The sequence below is a fragment of the Hakea prostrata genome, chromosome 5 (genome assembly GCF_041222555.1).
Source record: "Hakea prostrata isolate BN-2017 chromosome 5, UWA_Hpros_2, whole genome shotgun sequence".
Classification (NCBI taxonomy): Eukaryota; Viridiplantae; Streptophyta; class Magnoliopsida; order Proteales; family Proteaceae; genus Hakea; species Hakea prostrata.
In genome coordinates this window covers 50,603,202-50,626,346 of record NC_142604.1, presented here as the reverse complement: position 1 = coordinate 50,626,346, position 23,145 = coordinate 50,603,202, and the positions used below count along the sequence as shown (strand labels likewise).

Genomic DNA, 23,145 nt, shown 5'->3' with positions numbered 1-23,145 from the left:
AGAAATGATAATATCGATGAATGAGATGTTCATAGAAAATCATTCTAAGGGGAAAAAAGCGTGTATGAAATTAGATATGAAAAAAGCATATGATCGATGGAGTGGGAATTATTAGGGCGCCGGGAAAGGGTTGTAATCATTGGATAACTGTTATGGAATGCATACCCTGTATATACCTATTGTTCAATGGTGTTGAAAAGGGATCTTTCACCTCGAGGGGTATCGAGGGTGACCCCCTACAACCTATATTCATCTATGTTCAGGGGCTCGATACTATAAAAAGAGCGAAGAAAGTAACTGGGGAGGCACGGGAGAAATAGAGCTCCAGACTCACTCATGCGGGATGATGCCTCTTTGGAGCTGAAATTGAAAGAGTTAAATTACTTGAAGGAGTGTTTGAAGGCGTATTGTCATGCTAGCGGACAAGAGATAAATTGAAGAAATCCAGCTTACTTTCAGCCAATACCAGTTAAATTTCAAAGGTGGTTCTCAAATTGATGAAGATACCTATGGAGCAGGTCCATCGAAGTACTGGGACTCCATCTGAAATTGGAGTTGCAAAATCTAGGTGTTAGAGATTGGGAGAAAACAGGTAAGAAGATAAATGGGTGGAAGAATCAGCTTGTCACAGCGGGAAGAGAAGTTTTGATTAAATCTGTTGGATGTAGCACAGCTAATTATGCAGCTTCTCACTTCTTGATTCCTAATACTACACATGATACTATAAGGAAAGGACTTAGCAATTTTTATTGGGGTCAGAAAAAGGAGGAAAAAAAGATACATTGGATCTCCGGAGCAGATTGTGTGATCAAAGGAAAGAGGTGGCTAGGGTTTAGAGATCTATTCTTCAAAATGTGCCCTACTTGCAAAGAAGCTGGAGATTATCAATGATCGAATTCATTATGGGCTACTTTTATGAAAGCGGTATATTTTCCTTCTTCAGAGTTCTAAAAGCCAGAGTGGGAAATAAACCATCATGGGCCTGGAGAAGTATTTTAGCTGGAAGGGAGGTCCTACATGAGGGTCTCATGTGGAGAATCGGATCAGGAGAGAAAGTGATGATATGGGAAGATCGATGGATAGGGTCGGCTGTGCAATTCAAAACTACAACTCCTAAGCCTGAGGGATGCCCTATTTCAAGAGTGGCAGATCTGATAAATCCGAGTACTAAGGAATGGAAGGTGGATATGTTAAACCGATTTTTTAATGAAGTGGATGTGAGGAGGATTAGAAGTATCAAACTTAGTCAATTCCAAGCTGAGGATAAACTAGTTTGGGGAGCATCAAAGAATGGGATTTTCTCATCTAAGTCTGCTTATCACCTGCTAAGTAATAGCAGAGAGCAAAGAATGAATCTTCTTCCTTCATCTTCTAGGGAACATAAATGGGAATTGGTAACTTCAAGAGCTTGGAAGCTTATTTGGAACTGCAAAACATTGCCAAAGGTGAAATCATTTTTATGGAGGGCGTGTGCAGAAGGCTTAGCTACAGGTGATGCAATGAGGGGTAGACAGCTAAAAATCGATCCCTCTTGCAAAAGATGTGGGAACCTGGGTGAGTCTATCGATCATGTTCTTTTAGAGTGTCCTTTTGCAAAGGCAGTTTGGTTTGGTAGTGCCTTCTCCTATTGCCCTACAATGGATGAAGTTCCTTTATTTTGTAAATGGTTGGATAAATGGCATGATTTAAAGTTCAGCTGTAAACAAGAAAAAAGGGAAGCTTTGGTACATTGTAGCTTCATTTGTTGGTACCTATGGGTTGCAAGGAATGAGCTCATTTTTAACAAAAAAGAGTGGCAACCAGAGGATGTTATTGGAAGGGCTCAAGCTGCAGCAGCTGAGCTTTTAGAAGCTACAAGGGGACGAGTGAATCATGGAGGAGTTGACAAGGAGTGTTGGCAGCGCATGTTTCCTCCAGAGTTGGAGGTTAAGGATGGCCTTGTGATCCATTGTGATGCCTCCCAGGCACCGGGAAACATCAATGGTGGTGTGGGTTACGTGATTTTTGATGAGCATGGATCTATCTTGAAGGCCTTCTCAGAACCCACTGTGTTTGATCATGTTCTTACAGGTGAGGCTTTGGCGGTGAGAGCTGCTCTTTGGTGTGCCCTTCAAAATCATGTACCCAGTGTTGCTGTTTACTCAGATTGCGAGGATTTAATTCATCTTCTATGTGGTCAACCTGCCCTTGTGCCTCCGTTAGAAGTTGCCCCCATTGTGGATGATATTTTGGTATTGTACAAGAAATTTGAGTCTTGCTCTTTCTTGTTTTTTTCTAGGGAGGATAATGGGATTGCCCATTCCCTAGCCCAGAAGGCCCTCACTTTGGCAAGGAAGACTGAGTGGTCATATTCTACTATGGGCCTCCAGCCTGTTGGAGGTCCATCCCTTCTTGCTGTTTGGAATGAAAGCTCTCTTTACCAAAAAAAAAAAAGTATTGATTTGGACCTAATGAAACTAAATGTTGTTTGCAGTTTTAATCCTAGTTAATTTAAACAGCTAACTCTCAAGTTTATTTTTAATCTTATATTGAGGCTTGGTTTCATATTTTCTTCACCCTGCCAGTGATTGTTGAAGCATATACAAGGATGTGATTTTTAAGCTCTTTGAATTTTGATAATCCTTTCCAACAGATACCCATATTAGCTGATAAGATTTCTATTTTACTCTAACAGAAGTTATGGCCTTGTATCTTTGTGGATACACTTAGACAAGATTTTACTTATTGCATTTAAGATTTAGCAATGATATTTCCATATAACCATGCATATTGCTTAGTGTTTATGCTCTTTCTCCCATCTTACTCATTTATGTTATGAAATGAGAGAATAATATCATAGCTCTGTTAATGTCATGAATCAGGTAAAGATTATTGGCTCTTATGGAGGCAGAGCAAGGCAAGACCTACCGAAGGTGGTTAAACTTGCAGAGACAGGTATCTTCAATCTCAATGCTGCTGTTACTAGAAAATGCACATTCGAGGAGGCAGCCAAAGCATATCAAGATCTTGACAAGGGAAGTATATTAGGCCGAGCTGTTGTTGAGATAATGTAAATTGTAATCTCTCAATGTGTTCTGACTCTACTTTTCTTTGGGGTCCTGAGGCTGCAGTCCAAGATCTGTAACGGAACTGGAAGAATAAAGAATTGACATTTTTCCCTCTCTTTCTTTTTTTCTTGGTATGGTTGCTGGGTTTTAAGATCGTCTTTCTGGCAAAAACAGATCATTGTTAGTCATTATACAGAGCCAATGACGGTGCATCACATCACCATCTGATATTACCAATCCCTAAGGTCTGAGAGCGGATTCTCTGTAATCAACAGATGGACTTCTTTTTTTTTCGTTCATCCCCAAGAGCCTAGAAGCTGAGAAAGAGAGAAATGGAAGTATGCTATTATTTTCTTTTTCTCACATTAATATAGAATTTTATGGTTTCAGGAGCAAATTTTTCCCAAAATATTTGTAATGTACCCTTTGGAGACTGGTACCTCGCCAAAGAGAGTCCGGATTTGCTCTTCTCACGTTTTTTAACCACAAATTCGGATAAGGCCTATATTTGAATAATAATAAAAATATTTAAAAATGGAACACTTGATGTTCTCACATGAATTTCACTCAAATTTTTGGTGAAAGAAGTCTTGGGAGAGCACATACCGCTCCCCGACGGAGAGGTGATCCGAGATAAAAAAAAATAATAAAACCAGAAGCATACACTAGAATATAGAAGAAAAAAACACTATTCCACTCATCTCCATCTGCTCTATCATCTCTCAACTCCGATGTTAGACATTGTATCCAAATAAGGAGATACACGATTCAGATTCTTAAGGGCTTGTTTGGTTACATGAATCCAGAGATTTCAAATCTCTGGATTCATGAATCTGAGAATTATATCCGTTTGGTTGTAAAAATCTCTAGATTCATGAATTCTATAGATTCACCTTTTTACACTAAAAACGTAAATCTGTAGATTTATGAGTAAATGGTGAAATCCAGAGATTTCAAAAAAGCTATTCATTTGCACATTCAAAAAAATCACGTCGATCAAATAGTTTTTTAGGATGAATCAACAGATTCCATTCCACAACAAACACTTAATTTTATAAATTATGACTCATCCCCAGACTCATGTAACCAAACAGGCCCTAAGAGTATGAAGTCTAGATATTCACATTTTCACACTAAAAACGTGAATCTGTAGATTTATGGGTAAATGGTGAAATCCAGAGATTTCAAAAAAGCTATACATTTGCACATTCACAAAAATCACGTGGATCAAATAGTTTTTTTAGGAAAATCCACAGATTTCATTTTACAACCAAACATTAAATTTTATAAATTATGACTCCATAGATTTGAAATATATAAATTTGAAATCTCTAGATATTTGAAATCTCCAGATTCATGTAACCAAACAGGCCCTAAAGGTAATATTTAAGAAAACATTTCTAGTGCTTTGACTCCTTTCTGGACACAAAAGTAGTTATTTAATACACTTTTTGAGTTTCATTGAAGCTTGACCGCCAAAAAATTTTTATTGAAGAAATACTAATTTAGACTATCTTTTATTGAAACATGTAAAGTTACAAGCAAAGAACGAAGTTTCGTTAATTTCACCCAATTCGTTGGGTGTTGGCGATATGGCGAAATCTCGCTGATTTTTTGACAAGATTTCGCTACCCTTAAAAAGCTTTATTCAAAAACATTTGAAATGTCTGTAATTTGAAAAGACATGTCTGCAGTTTCCAGTTTCCACTTTAATGTAAAAGCAAAATATCAATGCATCAGTGCGAGTATCTATGTAAGGTATATATAAAATTTAAAAACGTAATAGAGGTAATATAAACTATTCTACAAAAGTACAAAACACAACATCAATCGTCATTGTAAAAGCAAATAAGCAATAATAAATAATATTCAAATCAAAATCTTTGCCTTTCTAACCCTCTCTCTCTCCCACCCTTCGTCCTTCGTCCCTAACCTCTCGTCTGCAATTGCTAAATATTTATTCTCAAGAACAATAAGTCTCTTTCTCTCTCTCTCTCTCTCTCTCTCTCTCTCTCTCTCTCTCTCTCTCACAAATGGTTGCTACGAGCCTGCGAGCATGGTGATGCCGTCTGAGACCGCCGCCGGCAGCAAAAATCATTGTTTATTTTGGCACGGCGAAAAGTAGCAGAAAATGGCAAGATATCGCCGATTTCTCGGCGATATCTTGTCGATCTCGTTTCGCCCCCGGTTTCAGTTCACCAGGGGGCGAAATCACCGAATTCCATGGTTACAAGATGTACACTTAAAAAAAACTAGAAAGTGAATCATTGGCAAAAAAAAAAAAAAAACTAGAAAGTGAATCATTATTATAGAGAGCCTGAAAGGTTATGTATTGTGTGGATAGATCTCTTCTAATTGGCATTGTCATAGAGCCTCAAGTCTTTTGTCAAGGGGCATAGGCAATGCATTGTATCGCTTAACAGTTCAACGCATTAATGGCGTTGAACCCAAACAAGATCCTTTAATTTGCATGTCACAATGACAGCTTTTCATAAGCTTTTAGGTGAGATTCTATCATTGCCATATCATTTCAGTTAGGCCCCCATTGAGTAGATTGAAACTCCAGCAACAGCAAGTCCTGTTTGTTAATGAAATCATAACAGATTGAAATCAATTCCTTGAATTTTGTTTACTATTGAGGTTACATATATATAGAAGTAAATGCAAGGAAAAGACAAGGGACATGGAAACAAAAGTAATATTTACATATTACTCCCTAACACCCTCCCGCAAAGTCAAGGGTCCTTCATGAACCTTGAGTTTGGAGCGAAGATAACGAAAACGAGGAGTAGAAAGTCCCTTGGTGAGAATATCAGCAAGTTGCTCAGCAGTGGAAACATACCGAACCACCAAATCACCTTTAGTAACCTTATCACGAACAAAGTGAAAATCAACCTCAATATGTTTCGTGCGAGCATGAAAAACCGGATTGGCCGATAAGTAAGTAGCGCCGATATTATCACACCATAGACCAGGAGGGCCTGAAGGTGAAAGATCCAACTCAGTAAGAAGAGATTGGATCCAAGTTAACTCCGGAGTGGCAAGAGCAAGGGCTCGATATTCACTTTCCGTACTGGAGCGTGCAACAGTAGATTGTTTTCGAGATTGCCATGAAACAAGATTACCCCCAAGATAGACAAGATAACCACCCTGTGATTTCCGATCCATGGGACACCCAGCCCAATCGGCATCCGAGTATGCCTCAAGAACAAAAGTTGTGGACGGTGTAAGATGTAGACCAAAAAGAATTGTACCCTTTAAATAACGCAATAAGCGCTTTAAAGCAGTCCAATGGGCCTCAGTGGGTTGAGCCATGAATTGACACAACTTATTTACAGAATAAGAGAGATCGGGCCTAGTAAGTGTCACATACTGAAGTGTCCCAACAAGACTTCTATAAAGAGCTGGATCAGAAAAATGTGGCCCATCAAAAGACAAATGAGTAGAGGGGGCCATAGGAGTTGCAATGGGTTTGGCGGTAGACAGATCAGCCCGAGCCAATAAATCACTAATGTAACGTTGTTGGGAAAGAAGAAGACCAGCACCCATTGGAATAAGCTCAATACCAAGGAAAAACCGAGCAGGTCCTAAGTCTTTGAGAGCAAATTCCGAGGATAAAGTAGACATAAGTGTGTTGATATCCAAAGATGAAGGACCAATGATGAGGATGTCATCAACATAGACAAGAAGAAACAACGGTCCACTTGAGCGATGGCAATAAAATAATGACGAATCTGTCTTAGAGCCCATAAAACCGAGATGAATAAGGCATGTACTAAGGCGTTGAAACCAAGCACGAGGTGCCTGTTTCAATCCATATAAAGAACGTTGAAGCTTGCACACAAAATCAGGGCGCTGAGAATCTATGTAGCCAGGAGGTTGATGCATATAAACATCCTCTGAAAGATGGCCATGCAAAAACGCATTATTGACATCAAGTTGGCGAATTAACCATTTCCGAGAAACCGCAAGGGAAAGCAAAATGCGAATAGTTGTAGGCTTGACAACCGGACTAAAAGTCTCATCATAATCAAGACCATATTCTTGAGTATAGCCTTTTGCAACAAGACGAGCCTTATAACGTTCAATAGTGCCATCGGAACGACGCTTAATACGATAAAGCCATTTACAACCAATAATATGACGATCAGGTGGAGGAGATTTAAGAACCCATGTTTGATTAGTCAATAAAGCATTAAACTCGGCATCCATAGCTTGACGCCACTCATGATGTTTGAAGGCCTGGGAAAAACATGTAGGTTCACTCTCTAGAGGGCCAGTAGAGAGTAAAGCAATTGGTAAGGGATACCTAGTAGCAAGAAGACTCTTAGGAACCTTTGGGATCCGAGTCCCATCTTGTGACCGTGTTGTCATGGAATGAACACGAGATGGACCAAGAACAGATGAATTATGTTTATCCACAGACAACTCATTAGAAGTATCCAAAACAGATGTAGAAGGCCCATTATCAATTAAACAAACTGAAGTAGGCCCATTAGTTGATACAAGTAAATTTGATGATGATGGGGGCTGTAACTCTGATGAGAGCCCGTTAGTAAGCAAATCAGTGGTGAGAAGCCCATTTTTCATTAAAACTTGTGAAGGAGGCCCATTATCCGTTATAGTGATTGAATTATGCCCATTATCCATTAAAGCTGTTGTATTAGGCCCATCATCCATTAAAGCTGTTGTATTAGGCCCATCATCCATTAAAACTGTTGGAGACCCATTAGCAGTCAAGAAATCAGAAGTGTTATCAACCAAAATAGGAGCGAGCCTATTATCAGGCAAACAGGGTGCAGAAACAGCATGTGGCACCAAACGTTCAGTAGTAACTAAGGAACCTGCAGAAGCCGGAGCAGGAGAGAGAGCTTGACCAGCAGATGCATGAGAATCAAGAGCTGAAACAGCAGGTGCTATAGGTACAAGAGCTGAACCAGCAGGTGCTATAGTTGTTGTATCAAATGAAGCTGAAATACCAGCTATACTAGAACCATTAGTAGATCTCTCTAATAAAGGTTTAGAGCCAAGGATTCCAAAACTCAAAGGGCAAGAAACAGGAGAGAGAGAAGAAGACAAGGAGGAAGGAATAAACATAGAAGAAGAGGAAGAAACAGAATGAGAAGAAGAAGAACGAAAAGGAAATAAGTGTTCATCAAAAACAACATGACGGGAAATAATGGTCTTACCAGTGGTAGGATTATAACATTTGTACCCATGATGAGAAACACTATACCCAATAAAAACACAAGGAACAGAACGAAAATCAAGTTTATGACGATTGAATGGTCGCATGTTAGGAAAACAACAACAACCAAAGACACGAAGGAACAAATAATCAGGATACTTGGCAAAAAGTTTATGATAAGGAATATCAAAAGCAAGTGCAGCAGTAGGTAGTCTGTTTAAAAGAAAAACAGCAGCCCCAAAAGCATCACACCAAAAGGACATGGGCAGTCCAGAATGAGCTAACATTGCTAAACCCATTTCAGCTATTTGCCGATGTTTGCGTTCAACTCGACCATTTTGTTCAGAAGTATAAGGACAAGTAACACGATGGGATATCCCACATGACTGAAGGTATGATTTAAAACCCTGAAATTCTCCACCCCAATCAGATTGAAAAGATTTAATGGTAGTAGAGAACTGATTTTCAACAAACTGTTTGAAAATTTTAAAAACATGAAGAGCATCAGACTTGTGTGTAATAGTATACATCCATGTGAAGCGAGTATAGTCATCAACAAAAGCAATGTAATACCGAAAACCAGTATGAGAAACTACATGAGCAGGACCCCATAGATCAGAAAAGACTAATTGAAGTGGGGCAGTGGAATGATTATTACAAGTATTAAAAGAAAGTTTATGTGACTTGCCTAATTGACAAGAAGAACAAACAGTACCAGGAACAGTTCCATTAATAGGGTTTACAGTAGGAAGATTAAAAGAAGAAATCAACCTACGAACTGTCTTAAAACTAGCATGTCCAAAACGTAAATGCCATATGTCAGGAGATACCCGAACAGCAGTAAGTGCAGTAGGAGACTGAAAAACAGTAGGCAAAATGTAAACTCCATTCTCAAAAGGACCTGTGAGGAGGAGGCGACCCGAGGATTGCTCCTTGATATGAAAACAGGTTGGATGAAATTCAAAAAATACTTTGTTATCAGTAGCAAATTGATGAACAGAAAGCAATTGATGAGAAGAAGAAGGAACATGAAGAATATTACGCAGAAGAAAATTGGAATTACCAATTTGAAGAGTGGAATTACCTGAATGTTGAATAGGCATACCAGAGCCATCACCAATGCGAACAGAGTCAGGACCATGATAGGAAGAAGAAGAACTGATGACTCCAAGTTCAGGGGAAATGTGATGGGAAGCCCCAGAGTCTGGAATCCAGGATGTGAGACCACTAGAAGATGAAGCACCAGCAAAATTCGCTTGAGGCATAACAACATGAGCTTGAGTACCAGCATTTGGAACAGAAGCACCAGAACTAGGTTGCAAATTATAGCCAGCAGATGTTCTGTGATAACAAAACCGAGCAAGATGACCAGGACGATCACAAATATGACAATAATAGGATCGATCTGAACCACGAGCACCACCACCACGGCCATAAAACCTGCCACCACGACCACCAGATCGGAAAGAATTATATCTGCCACCATGACCAGAGCGAGAGGAGTGAACATTCAAGGATCGAACCGAAGGCACAGAAGACGATGGAGATCCAAGAGAAGTCATAGCAAGTTGAGCCGAAACATTAGTGATATCTTGAAGAGCAGATTGCAAACGAATCTCTTCACAAAGCAGCAAACCATGTAGATCAGCAAGTTTGAGAGAAGTCTCCCGTGTAGTTACAGACGTGACAAAAACCTGGTACTCAGTACCGAGACCACCAAGAATATAGAGAACAAGATCAGACTCAGAAACGGGCTGAGATACAAGAGCCAGAGCATCAGCGAGACGCTTCACACGAAGCAAATAATCAGCAATTGAATCGGCGCCTTTCTTGACAGTCAGTAGTTGCATTCGCAGTTGCATCACACGAGCCTGAGAAGGAGATGCAAACGCTGCAGCCAAAGCAGACCAAACAGCAAAAGATGTCGACATTCCGACGACCTGAGCATGAACAGAGTCAGTAAGAGAGGACAAAATCCAAGATAACAGCACTTGATCTTGACGCTGCCAAGCAAAGAACGCTGGATTTGACGCTGGATTTGAGTCAGGAGATGTAGAAGAAGAGTCAAGAAAGGGCGGAGGACAAGATTGTGTGCCATCAACAAACCCTAGCAAACCAGAGGCACGCAACAGAGGCTGAAACTGCGAACGCCAAATCAAATAGTTGGAAGGAGTAAGCTTCACACTGAGATAATGATGCACATTTGAGAAAGAAAGCGAAGAAACCGTTTCAGAGAAGGAGATTGCAGAGGCTGAAGATGTATCCGACGCCATGAAAGCAAAGAACGAAAACAGCGGAAGTTCAAGAATTTGGGAATTTTTTTTTTTTTCAAGAAGCAGTTTCCAAAAAGCTAACACGCAAAAACCAAGAAAAATGGAAAGAGAATATCCATAGGATCAGCCAGCGCATGATACCATGTTAATGAAATCATAACAGATTGAAATCAATTCCTTGAATTTTGTTTACTATTGAGGTTACATATATATAGAAGTAAATGCAAGGAAAAGACAAGGGACATGGAAACAAAAGTAATATTTACATATTACTCCCTAACACTGTTCGGGTGGAAAACCATTGTAAGCTCTACATAGATGCAGCTTGGGATCACTGTTTCTTTGAATGCATTTCCTTTTCTGTGTTTCCCTTGGGATCATTTAAGTCATATAGGTCGGTGTAGTTGTTTGCTCTGGGATCCTGGTGGCAACCTTAGAACTTGAAGCTGTTAGAGATGCTTAAATATGGCTGGTTCATTTCAACTGTATATTGGATGATAGTCTTCTCAGATTATAAGCTTGTAGTTTTGGCTCTTAATGATAAAGCTCAAGCACTGGATTGGGCTAGTAGCAGCTTACCCGTTGACATTCAATTAGGGCAGAGCTCTATCGTGGCGCAGGGGTTGCATGCATGGTGCTCTCCAATTTCTTTATTTTCTTATTTTTTTCTTTTTATTTTTCTTTCTACATGTGAAATATCATTAGTTAGCCTCCTTAATATTGAAAATAATTTTAAAAGTATGAATTGCGGGTAAAAGGGTCATTCTCAATTATTATCTAGGGGTTACAATTAAAAATCTATTTTGAAAGAAAATATAGTTAAAACCATGGTACCGTGTGTCGGCGATATTTCGAGGTGTCAGTTGGGGGGGGCGACACGATAAAAATAGTTTTATCGGCGAAAAATCGCCGGAAAATCGCCGATTCTCCGGCGAAACCAGCGAAAGTTGACGAAACTTCACGATATTTCCCTCTTAGTGAAGAAGATGAAGTGCAGACCTCCTGGCGACTTGATTCCGCTTCACTTTGCTTATTTTTTAGAGTTATTCAAACATTTTTTTCAGACCTCCGGGGACTTCCACAATTTAGAGATAAGCAGAAGTGAAGAAGATGAAGTGCAGAGGTGTTCTGATTTTTTGAAATAATTTACTTGGGTTGCTTGTCCGTGGGCAGTGGGGATGGGTTTTAAATGTTTAATATTTTATGAAAAATTATATTTTAAAAATCCATGAAAGTTAAAGATTTAAAAAGTCACATTTCTTTCTTTTTTTGTCTTTATATTGCATTAAATAAAGGTAAAATGATAAAAGTCAAATACCTGTCCAATCACACATTAATTACCTGTTGTCTCCCTCTCTCTCTCCTTTGTTTTACATTTGCAAAATGCCACGGTCCGACACGGCGACACGAAACGACATATCAGACCTTGGTTAAAACTCAATTAGAAACTAATTCATGAATTCCTAAAATTTCTTTTATTTCTTCTCTCCCCTTCCGTCACATGCTGGTTAGGAAATTAGAGAAAGCCAAATGTTAGTAATGTATTCCTAAATCTTTTGTGCTCGCAGTCATTTTTTCTTATTGATTTTACTTTGATTTTATATTATGAATAGAGTAACGTAATTAAATAACTGACTATCATAATTCAATTAGTTTGTATCTATTAGCCTTTTATGTTGAAATCACGTGGTTTTTTATTTGTACCGATGATTTTGTAATTTTTTTTTATAATTACTCCTTAAAAGAAAAAAAAAATAAAAGATAATATATAGCAAAAATCATTGTGAAAATTCAAATCACTTTTAAAAATTGTAGTCAAATTTTAGAATTTTCTTAATAATTGACTTTAAAAGAATGAAAAAAAAATAAAAATGGACCCACTTATGATTTATTTTATCAATATTTATTGGTGGATCCCACCACTACTATGTGATGGCTAGGCGTCAATGGACCACATTGTTCTCCCTTGACAGAAAGCTGAACTGAACTCCACCCCGCCCCCCAATGTTGAATCCTAGATCCGCTCCTGTCTCCAATACCACTTAGAGTTTGAGTATTTGGGTTTTTGATTTAATAATATATTTGTTGATTATCTTGCTAGAGGTTTCAAAGAGTTTCATATACCTCTTAGTGATTAGGGGAGAGAACAATATGCTCCCCTTGTGAACAAGTTTGGGTTCTTCATCCATATGGAGAGTAATTAATTCCAATTTAAATTGGTGGATGCTCGACGAGTGTCTTATTTGAAAAACATAATCCTGGTTTTTAGGAAATTAACAAAAATTTAATGCAAACCCATAAAAAAATATAGATGCTTGACAATGATGATGAATGAGGTTATAATTCATTTTTGTTAATTTTCTAAAAAATAGAATCATGTATTAAAAAAATCAAAAACTACCAATGGGGTTGGTCCAAGTGGTTAGCAACTTGGTTCGCTTAAGCAAGGTTCCGGTATCTAATCTTTGTGGATGCAAAAAATTCCCGCTGGGAGATTCACCCACCACAGCCAGGTGTACGACGTGGGTCGAACCACCGGTTTATAAACTGGGGTTGGAAAAAAAAAAAAAAAAAAAACTTCTAAAGCACCCACTCATGTGAGTTGGAATTAATTCTTTTTTTTTTTTTTTTTTTTTTTAAGTATCTAAGGTTCATCTGGGCCAGCTTGCGCGCACCTTAATTACATCATCAGGGGGATGCTTGTCGTTCGCAAGGGTCGAACCCATGACCTCTCCAAGTTGGAATTAATTCCTCTCCATATGAGTAGAGGATCTATAAACAAACCACACAGTAGGGGTATGGGGGGACCCACTGAGATTCTAACTTTTAATTTTTTGGGAGCACATTGATCAACGTTGACTAGGAGGTGATCCAGACTCCCACTATTATTGGTGGAATTAAATATCATACTATTTTGAGCTTTTAACAATTTATTCACTTTAGTGGGGTTGAAACTCTAGGCACTTCATTTTAGTACAACAAATTATATGTTACCTACTTCAAAATTACAAGTTACCTATAGTTACTTGATTATTTTAAGTCATTCAAATTTTAATTTTAATGGTCGTAATGCTCTTAGGTGGTAGCGTAATGACCGAATTATCCTTCCATACCCATTCTTTAGGTGGGTGAAAGAATTCTTCTTTCACTCATCTTCTTCCTACACTTCGCCACCACCGCCGACAACCATCACATTGCCTTCCTTGCTGGCCACCATTACCCATGTTCCGCCTATTGAAAATCATCCAACACCTTTCCCCATGTGTGGAGCCCATGTAAATAGTACTTGTGCGAGACCCACGTGAAAAATAACCAAATAAATAATCACAAAAGAAACACACAACAATATAGTGGTTCGGCTTTGCCTACATTCACGGGTATAATGAGACTTTTACTATGAGAAAGTAGAAATACAACACTTGTTCAGTGTTTGGATTTATAATCAAACCCAATATTGTATCCAAAATTGAATACCCCTGTACACCCTCTCTCAACTCACACTTTCAACTCTTGAAGAGTTTTAAACCCACTACTGCAACACAGAAAGCACTTCACTCAAACCTCTAGAACCCTGCATTTAATGAGTTTTCTTGTGATTTCTCTTGCTCACTTGTCTCTTCCTCAGGCAAACCCCTCAATCTATTTATAGATGAGGATGTGAACGATTAAGAGAGAAACAAAACCTCGCACATTAACTGCATTTGTCTTCATGCAATTAACAACATCTTGACATTAACATTTTTGCATTTATAAAGAGATAAGGAGAGAAGAAAACTTTGACTAAAAAAAAAAAAAAAAAGAGAACAAAACTCTCTCCTTTAGCCTCCTTTAACACATGGTTTTTCACTTTGTCAACAAAGAGGGCTGAAAAAAAATACACCAAATTTGTTAGTCAAATTTGATGTATCCTCTTATGAGAACCACAACACATTCCAATGATCTCTATAATCAAATGTATGACAACTGCAAGTTGTCTTATGCAAATAACCTAGGGTTTCATTTGTAGTCGGACATTTTTCCTTCTTCTTCTTCTTCTCCCTAATAATCAGGTTGATGTACTTTACTGTGCACTCAGCCCATAGCTAGAGAATACAGATTTCAGGGAGTGAATGTTGGAAATAGCTATGGCCTAGAAGTGCAACATTTCTTTGGTTGGTGTTTAGGGTCATTTGCTTACCTGTTTGATGTAGAGCCTTTAAGTGGCAATGGTAGTGGTGGTAATTTGGAGGGGAGTTTCAAAAATTATGTCCAAAATGAGATTTGGGTTTTTATCCTTCAACATGATAAGTGGTTTGTCTACCTTGTGAATACTGGATGCTACTTTATTAGAGTGGGTCACCAAACTCACCGCACAATAATAAGTTTTTTTTTTGGTAACATAGGCGCTTTTTATATATAGGGGAATTGGAGATGGGATATTACATATGCCGCCGGTAAGGATTGAACCCACAATCTCTACACTGAGAGGTGAGGTTCTCAACCACTCCACTATCCTTCCATTGGCCGCACAATAATAAGTTCTACCTGCGTGCTTAGATCTTTGTCCGTATAGATGTTTAAAAACGGTTTAAGTTCCTGGAGAATAGTGTGGTGCTTTATGTTGAAGATGGCTAGTCACAGTCTCGAGCAGGAGATTCTGAAGTTTAGACCTACGTTTTCTGCTTAAAATTTTTGGTTTGTACATAAGGCAGCAAATATCCATGCAGATTTCATAGCCGGTGCCCATTGGGGCTAGGCGTTTTTTCCTTCACAAGTTTTGGTGGCAGATACATGTTCTTGTTTTGGATATCCAACTACTTTATCTTGACAGTAGGAAATTTTCAAAGGAATTGAATTGACATTTTTTTCTTCCTAATAAAGGATGTAAATATTAGGTGAATTAACATATATGTACAATTATGGAACAATATATCGTCGAAATTCGGTGATATCGGTAATCACCAAACTGAAAAGGGCCTCGAAACAAGATTGGCGGGATATCGCAGATTTCTCTCCTTTTTTTCGCCGAACGCGCAGTTTGGTGGTAGCAGAGATGTCGAAGAAGAGAGTAACGATTAATCTGGATTTTTTTTGCTAGGGATTGTAGATTGTAGCGAATATCAAACACCAAGCACGACTCCAAAGGTTTATTATTTCATCTCTGATCTCATCGTTGGAATAGAAATGCCCTGCTAAATGCCCTGCTGTGAGGCTCCGTGGTGGTGGTGTTGCTGTTGCGTTATTTCATCTCGCCGGAAACTCCCTGCTGATGCTGCTGCGTCTGCAAGAAAAGAGAAGAACTGAAGAAATGAAAGAAAGAGGAACGGCCAGCTTTTTAGATTAAAAAAATAAAAGACGTTTACGTTGGGCTCTTGTAACCATACAAGTGGTTGTGTGGGGAGTTGGTAATGGTAATTCATTTAATGAGGATTGAGGGATGATGATGATGTGGTTGCTCATTCTTCTTTTTGTCAAATCAGCATTTAATGCATTTTATGTTTTCCCAGCCATTTTGCTTTTATATCACGCTATCACTTCGAAATCTGGCGAGACTTTCGCCAACTTTCGCTAATTTTAGCCGAAATTTTCAGCAAAATTCGCAAATTCGTGAGCGAATTCAACCAAAATATCTTTCCTTGGGTTCAACCATATAGGTGAAGAGGACATGCATATGATAAAGACAGATTATTCTTCTAGGTTATGGTGGTTTTAGGGTTTTAAGTTTTTTAGTAGGATTCATAATTAAGCTCTCAAGTTTTAGGGTTTCAAATTTTATTCTAACATATTCAGGAATGATTTCAGATATCCAACATATTCCATGGAGAAATTCTTGACTCTCAGTCCTTGAGGTTGGTGACCTGGATATGTTCTCAATCATCCTCTTCTCACCCTCGTTCTCGTTCTCTCTGCCAAGACAAAGATGACTTCATTTTATTCTTTTAGAACTTTTGATGAAGGACATTTTGCATGTTTCATTCTAAGAACAAAAGCCAAGAGAGTAATGCCAATCTCTCAAGCTCTGTGAATCGCTTTTGTTCTTCACCTGTACATATCTCCTGGGCTCTCATCATTTTTGCTTTTCTCCCTTTCCTGAGCATTGCATGTATGAATTGCTTTTTCCCTCTGTATAGGAATGTCTGCTCAGTAACTACCTATGTCTTTTATCCTTCAACGCTTATTTGGATTTTAATTTTAATCTTCTGTTTGAGAAAGGAAAAAAAAATAGTCTCATAGATGTAATTTTTTTAAAGGGATAATTACTGTTGCCCCCCTGTAGTTTGATTTTATTACTAATAAAACCCTCTTCTTTACGAAATTACTGTTGCCCCCTTCCTTATAACGGTGTTAAGTTGCCATTAAGTTTGAATATTTAATGTCTAATTTGCCCTTCATTAAAATTAAGAAACTAAAAGACGATTCTATCATATTTATAAAACCATATTAAATGTCAATTTTACCCTAAACTTCATTTATTTTGAATTAATGAAATGGACAAAATTCAAATCCGATTTGGTTTCCCACCTTCACTAAACTTCATTTATTTTGAATTTTTTTTAGGTGATATTCAGTTTCCAATTTGAGTTGAATTCGATTTCTCTTCCTCTTCAGTTTCTATTTGAGTTTTATTCAATCATTCTTTCTTTATTTTGTATTTTTTGTTTTTTTTTATTAAAGAATAAAACGGATTATAGTTTTTTTTTCCCACAGTTAATTAAGGGTACTACTATAACTTGACAAAAAGGTAAATAAATAAAGAGATAAGTATAAGGGTATTTTGGGGTTTTTGAGAAAATATAAAGATGCCACATTATCAGTTAACTAATGGAACTTAACGGTAGGGGGGCAATAGTAATTATAGACAAAGTTGAAGGTTGGATTAGTAATTTTGAAAAGTACAGGGAATACAATAGTAATAAAATCAAAATACAGGGGGCCAATAGTAAATATCCCTTTTTTAAATTAATAAAATAATTACTAATTAACAAATAACCGTCGACAGCAGGGTTCGAACCTGCGCGGGCAAAGCCCAATAGATTTCAAGTCTATCTCCTTAACCACTCGGACATATCGACAGGTGATGGTTGTTGACATATTTTTATGTAAACATTACATAATTTACGGGCCGCACAGAAAATTACAGGGAATACAATAGTAAGAAAATCAAACAAAATCGGATTGATTCCGAGTGAATACCAACTCAACATTCACAGAGGCGGGGGGGGGGGGGGGGTTCAGAATATTAAAAAAAAAAAATGGTAAGGAGAGGGTTTCAAAGCATGTATTCCTCTTTTGTGGTAAATGTTTTCTTATCATTCTTTTTATTTGAAATACCTTTTGGTTCCTATTATTAATTTTTCTTTACCTTTTATTATTGGATATTTTTAGCATTTTAGTTACTAATGATATTATATCTTCGTAAAAAAAAAAAAAAAAAGAAAATTTCTCCTAAGTCTTAACCTTGCCTCCACGATTTTCGTTTCCATTTGCTCTATCAAAATCTAATATTCTTCCTATTTCCTAAGACTTTCCTATAATTGACCAAAAAGCTTTATTTTTTTTAACTATATAATCAGTATTAGTGTATTTTTTTTTTTTTTTTATTTTTTATTTTAATGATATGCTATAATTTGGTATTTTGTATTTACATTTGATATTTTAGGTCCAAGGGTAAGACCAATTAAGGGTTTGGCCAAAATAAAGAAGACCAATTAAGGCTAGGGCCAGAGACAAGACTAATCAAGGTCAAGGTCAGGAACAAGGCCAATCATGGTTAGGGAAAGTCCCATTAAGAGCCAATTAGGGTTAGGACCAATTTGAGCCAACCCATCCCGACTCGGCCCAATTAGGGCAGGAATGGGCTTGGCTTGGCCTTGTAGGGCTTAGGGCTAAGGACAATAATGCTTAGGCCCTGAACTAGGGTTAAGGCGAGAATGAGCTCATATTAGAACATATAGGCGGTGCTTGGGATTGCAAAAGCCCGGCCTAGCCCGACCCAGTTGCAGCCCTACACTTCGCCACCATTGTCGAAAACCATCACACTGCCTTCTTTGCTGGCCACCATCGCCCTCCTTCCGCCAACCAAAAATCACCCAACACCTTCCCCCTACCAAATTCCTGATTGTTTATTTCCTCTTTTGTTACATCTGGATGTGAAGACAGGTTTCATATTCTACAGTTTCTAGAATGCCACAAATCTGCAAACACATTGCAGTTCCACTTTTAACTGCACACACATTGTAGTTCCAGTTATATAAATCATAGGAAATTTATGCGAGAAGCCTGCAGATAGCTATTATTTCTTGCCTTCCTGTTTGACCTCTTCCCTAGTTCACCTTTTCTCTTGCCAGATTAATGGATTTCTTGAACATTTCTTCGATGAATTTACACTGCTCCTCTGGACGAGTTCCAAGTTGAAAACTGTAAGACATAAATTTCCGACCTCTTGGATTTTATTAGTAGATTTGTTTACTTGCTTCTACCAACAAAAAGAACTTGGTTACCACCTTCTACCTTTTAATTTGTGGTTTGTGAGCATTCTGTTGGGAAAAATACCGAAAGACGGTTCACTCTTTTCTCGCCTGTGTTAAAGATCGACAAAGAAAATGTACAAAAAAAGAATTCCTGAATAGTGCCTGTGTGGGCCCACGTGATCAATAGTACTTGTGCGGGACCCACTTGAAAAATAATAAAATAAATAATCACAAAAGAAACACAAACACAACAATATATGAGGTTCAACTTTGCTTACATCCACGGGCGTAGTTTGACTTTTACTATGCGAGAGTAGAAATATAACACTTGTACAGTGCTTGGTTTTATAACCAAACTCAAGCATATATCCAAAACTGGATACCCCTGTACACTCTCTCTCAAGTCACACTCTCAACTCTTGAAGAGTTTCAAACCCACTACTCCAACATAAAAGGCATCTTATTCAAACCTCAAGAACCCTACACTTAATGAGTTTTCTCGTGAGTTTTCTTGCTCACTTGCCTCTTCCTCAGGCAAACTTAGAAGTGAACGATTAAGAGAGAAATAAAACCTCTCATATTAACTGCATTTGTCTTCATGCAATTAATAACATTTTGATATTTACATATTTGCATTTATAAGGAGATAAGGAGAAAAGAAAACTCTCTTTTAACATCATTTAACACATGGTTTTTCTCTTTGTCAACAAAGAGGACTGGAAAGAAATGCACTAAATTTGTTAGTGTGTCCTCTTGTGAGGAGGACCACAACACATTCCAATTGTCACACCCCGCCCGCCAGGCCCGGTTAACCGCCCGACAACCCGCGGATGTGAACCGTCACAGGATCCATGGTTTTAGTCTATCAATAATAATAAATACAAATACAGATAATCAAGAGCAAGAATAGTGCAATAATTAATAAACAGGTTACAGGAGTCCAAATACTCCGATAAATATCCAAGAAATAATCAAAGGAAAGAATCAAGAATCAAATGTAATATCGAGTTTAGCAGAAGCAAAATAAATAACTAGATAATCTTCATCTTCAGGAGGCTTCATGCTCTGCAAGTCCATGTACCACTGTCTGTGCCACGTCAGCTTCAAACGAGAAGGCTCTTTCATACGAATCATCTCCAACTTCCGACGTTGTGCAACCATCTGTACAGTTTATATAATACATACAATGAAAGGAATGAGTTCCAACGAACTCGATGAAGGAACAAGCAATTCTCATATATATGTCAACACAATCCACGAATGCACATATGAAATGATATGGATGATATGCAGAAATATGAATGCTACTAAGATCTAACTATGCAAGTCTCTAATGGCTGACATGCTTTAGGATATACACCAGCCCTCCTTTGGGTAAGTCTCATCACTCTGATCCGGCAAGGACTGGTTACCTCTGTAGGGATCCTGGGCAAAGGGGTAAGTCCACACCTGGCTCTCAAACCATGGTTGGGGGTTAAGTCAACACTCTCTCACCACGACCATTGGCAATGAGTACTGGCGCATGTCGGGGTTTCTAATCCAATGCAAGTCATAATGGTAACATACTATATGAAGTCCAGATACTTCCCCTATGGCACCAACCAACTCGGTTCAGTATCCTTCGCAACCTAGGAGTGTGAATCCTCATGGACTGGCTACCTCTGTTGGACTCCACTCCTTAACCCTATGGTCATCCACATATTATTGGGGCGGATGCTCTCATGACTCCTCGCGACACCCGGTCCGCTCCTTGGACGTCCATGAGCCCAACCCTAACATATGCAACCCTACCATTACATGACCAACAGTGGACCACTGAGTCTCCGCACGGACTGGTTACCGCTGTTGGATGAAACATAGTCACGTCACCATTGTCACGGGTCACCCGGCTTCAATTCCCCCGCCGAAAGGGTAATAGCATGTGGGGTACCTAGCCATGCAATTCTAGACTCCCTAAGTATGTCATCAAGTAATCATGATAGTGCTGGAGACATCGGCGAGGCATGTGTCCCATTCCACACCCTTCTGATATCCCAAGCCAAGATATCCCAATGGAATACCCCTTCCATCACAATCACACTACAACACTCTTTATCATACCATGAACAGTTGTGCAATATCATAAAAGATGAAGTACATCAAGGAATACCACAAACAGCAAGTGTACAATAAGATTCACATGCTTTATACAATTCCGATAAGTTACATGATCAAAGAATAGTAAATAGAACAACAGAATCATCATGTATATGTAATTGCATATAAATAAGAATGCATGTCCTTACCTGTAATTTAGTAGAAGTCCTCTAACTTGCAATCCAAAAACTATTATAAGACTTTTACTTGAAACAGAGAACACCTAGGCATAGGGTTACAAGAATGTATAAGAGTCAAGAGTCAAAACAAATCCAAAATCAAACTTACACAGACACTGGAAACCGGCCGGTCGCTTGAGCCGGTCGCTTAGGTTGAGCGACCGCCACTAGTGACCGCCCCAAAAACAGAGAGTTTCATATCCGAAACTCAGGCTTCTGATCATCCGTTTTCAATCCGGATTTCGAGTGATCATGGCCAAAGTCTCGAATCTAACACTCCAAGAGACACTAGGTGAAGGGAAAACTAACAAACATCATAAATGGATTACCCAGAAACTCTCCCCTTGACTGGATCTATCCATTAACAAATGCAGGGATTCGTTTCTGGAAAGGATCTCATCAAGAACATTGAAAAGGGAGTACAACAAATCAATTGGGTAACCACTAACAAAAAGGAGATGGGTTCATATCAATTAGACGTTAAAAAGAAGAGAATTGCAGATGGAGATTCATTACCTTAATCAGAATCACCAGGAATAGAAGAGAAAAGGTTTCATATCATCAACAACACTTCAGATCTGAATCCTGCACGATTCCACTGCCGCCTAATTGCCCAAAATAGCAATCCCGAACATAATAATGCGTTAATAGGGCGAGGGATGCTATTTATAACGAATAGGGGGCAAAATAGGGCAAAACCTCGAAAACAGAACCGGGCGGTCGCTTCAGGCGGTCGCTTGGTTCAATCGACCGCCACTAGCCACTGCCCCCATGTATATTGCTATACAAGGGTGCTTTGCTCATGGGGTTGAAGACCAAGTACAACCTAACCCAAAAGAAGACATGGGGGAGATCATAGTCCGAAAAATAAATCTCAATAGGTCAATAATAAAGGGGTTAGGGTTTCATCATAACATATAGCTCATAAAAAGGTTATGATCACGGAAAGAGAGGGAATGATTGTTATCAAGAAAATAACAAGAAATCATAGGAAATGTAGTTTATGTTAACAGAAACATTACCCATGAGGTTTCCCTCACATGGAAGGTTACAAAAGGTTTCCAGAAAGATCATTCAAGGGTTAGGGTTAAGGTTTCAAGAATCTATTAGCTAGGGTTAAGATCATGATGATGATCATAGATCTCAAAGAATAGGATGAGATCATGGAATAGATGGTTGCAAGAATGCATCATCTTCTTCCTGATCTCAATCAAGAACAAGAACGAAGAAAGAATAATTAGAAATCTTAATTAGGTTAAACATGGATCATGAAGAAAATATAGTGATCAAGTTTAGGTTAACACAAATATCACCCAAGGGAAAGAGAAACAACGAATCAAGATTCACCCATGGGAAAGAGAAACAAAGAATGCACAATCTGAAAAAGTGTTGGGAAGTTTCCAACAAATAAAAGAACAATAGGGTCTCTGATATGGTTACCTCTCATAAGAGTTGGTTACCTCTCATAAGAGCTACCCATAATTAATTCTCACAAAAACAACCTAAGATAGATAAAGGAACATCTCATTAGTATTTCAAAATAAAGAATGGAATTAGAAAGGGTCTACTAATGAGAGAAAAATAAGGTTCTCAATTAAAGTGAAGGGAAATAAATTCAAATCATACAATTAGGGATTACTAACAAGAATCCGTGTATCCCACGAAAAGACTAAGGAGAATAAAGATTCACCCTTAGGGCAAAGAATTTACAATCAAGAAAGGTTTTGGGGAGGGTCCAATGAATTAATAGAAAATAAAAGGGTTGCCAATTGTTCCAAGGAAAAACAAGGATCAACTCCTCAATCATGAGGACACAAGGGAAGGTCATGGTAATAATATGAGACCTTCCCCACAATAATAAAGATAGGTAGG

General features: G+C 38.3%; 1 protein-coding gene and 1 non-coding gene across 2 annotated transcripts in view; one reads left to right on the top strand and one right to left on the bottom strand.

Moving 5' to 3' along the window:
- The window catches only part of LOC149016392 (GroES-like zinc-binding alcohol dehydrogenase family protein), a 47,576-nt gene extending 44,206 nt beyond the window's left edge, over positions 1–3,370 (top strand). Inside the window, exon 8 of the mRNA XM_089154533.1 lies at positions 2,862–3,370. Within this exon, the coding sequence (XP_089010659.1) occupies positions 2,862–3,053 (192 nt within the window). The 3' untranslated portion in view covers positions 3,054–3,370. The remainder of the gene's footprint in view (positions 1–2,861) is intronic.
- A 14,108-nt stretch (positions 3,371–17,478) lies between these two features.
- TRNAS-UGA (transfer RNA serine (anticodon UGA)) lies at positions 17,479–17,560 on the bottom strand. The gene has a single exon. It is a non-coding gene; the product is annotated as a tRNA-Ser (tRNA).
- Positions 17,561–23,145: the final 5,585 nt, after the last annotated feature.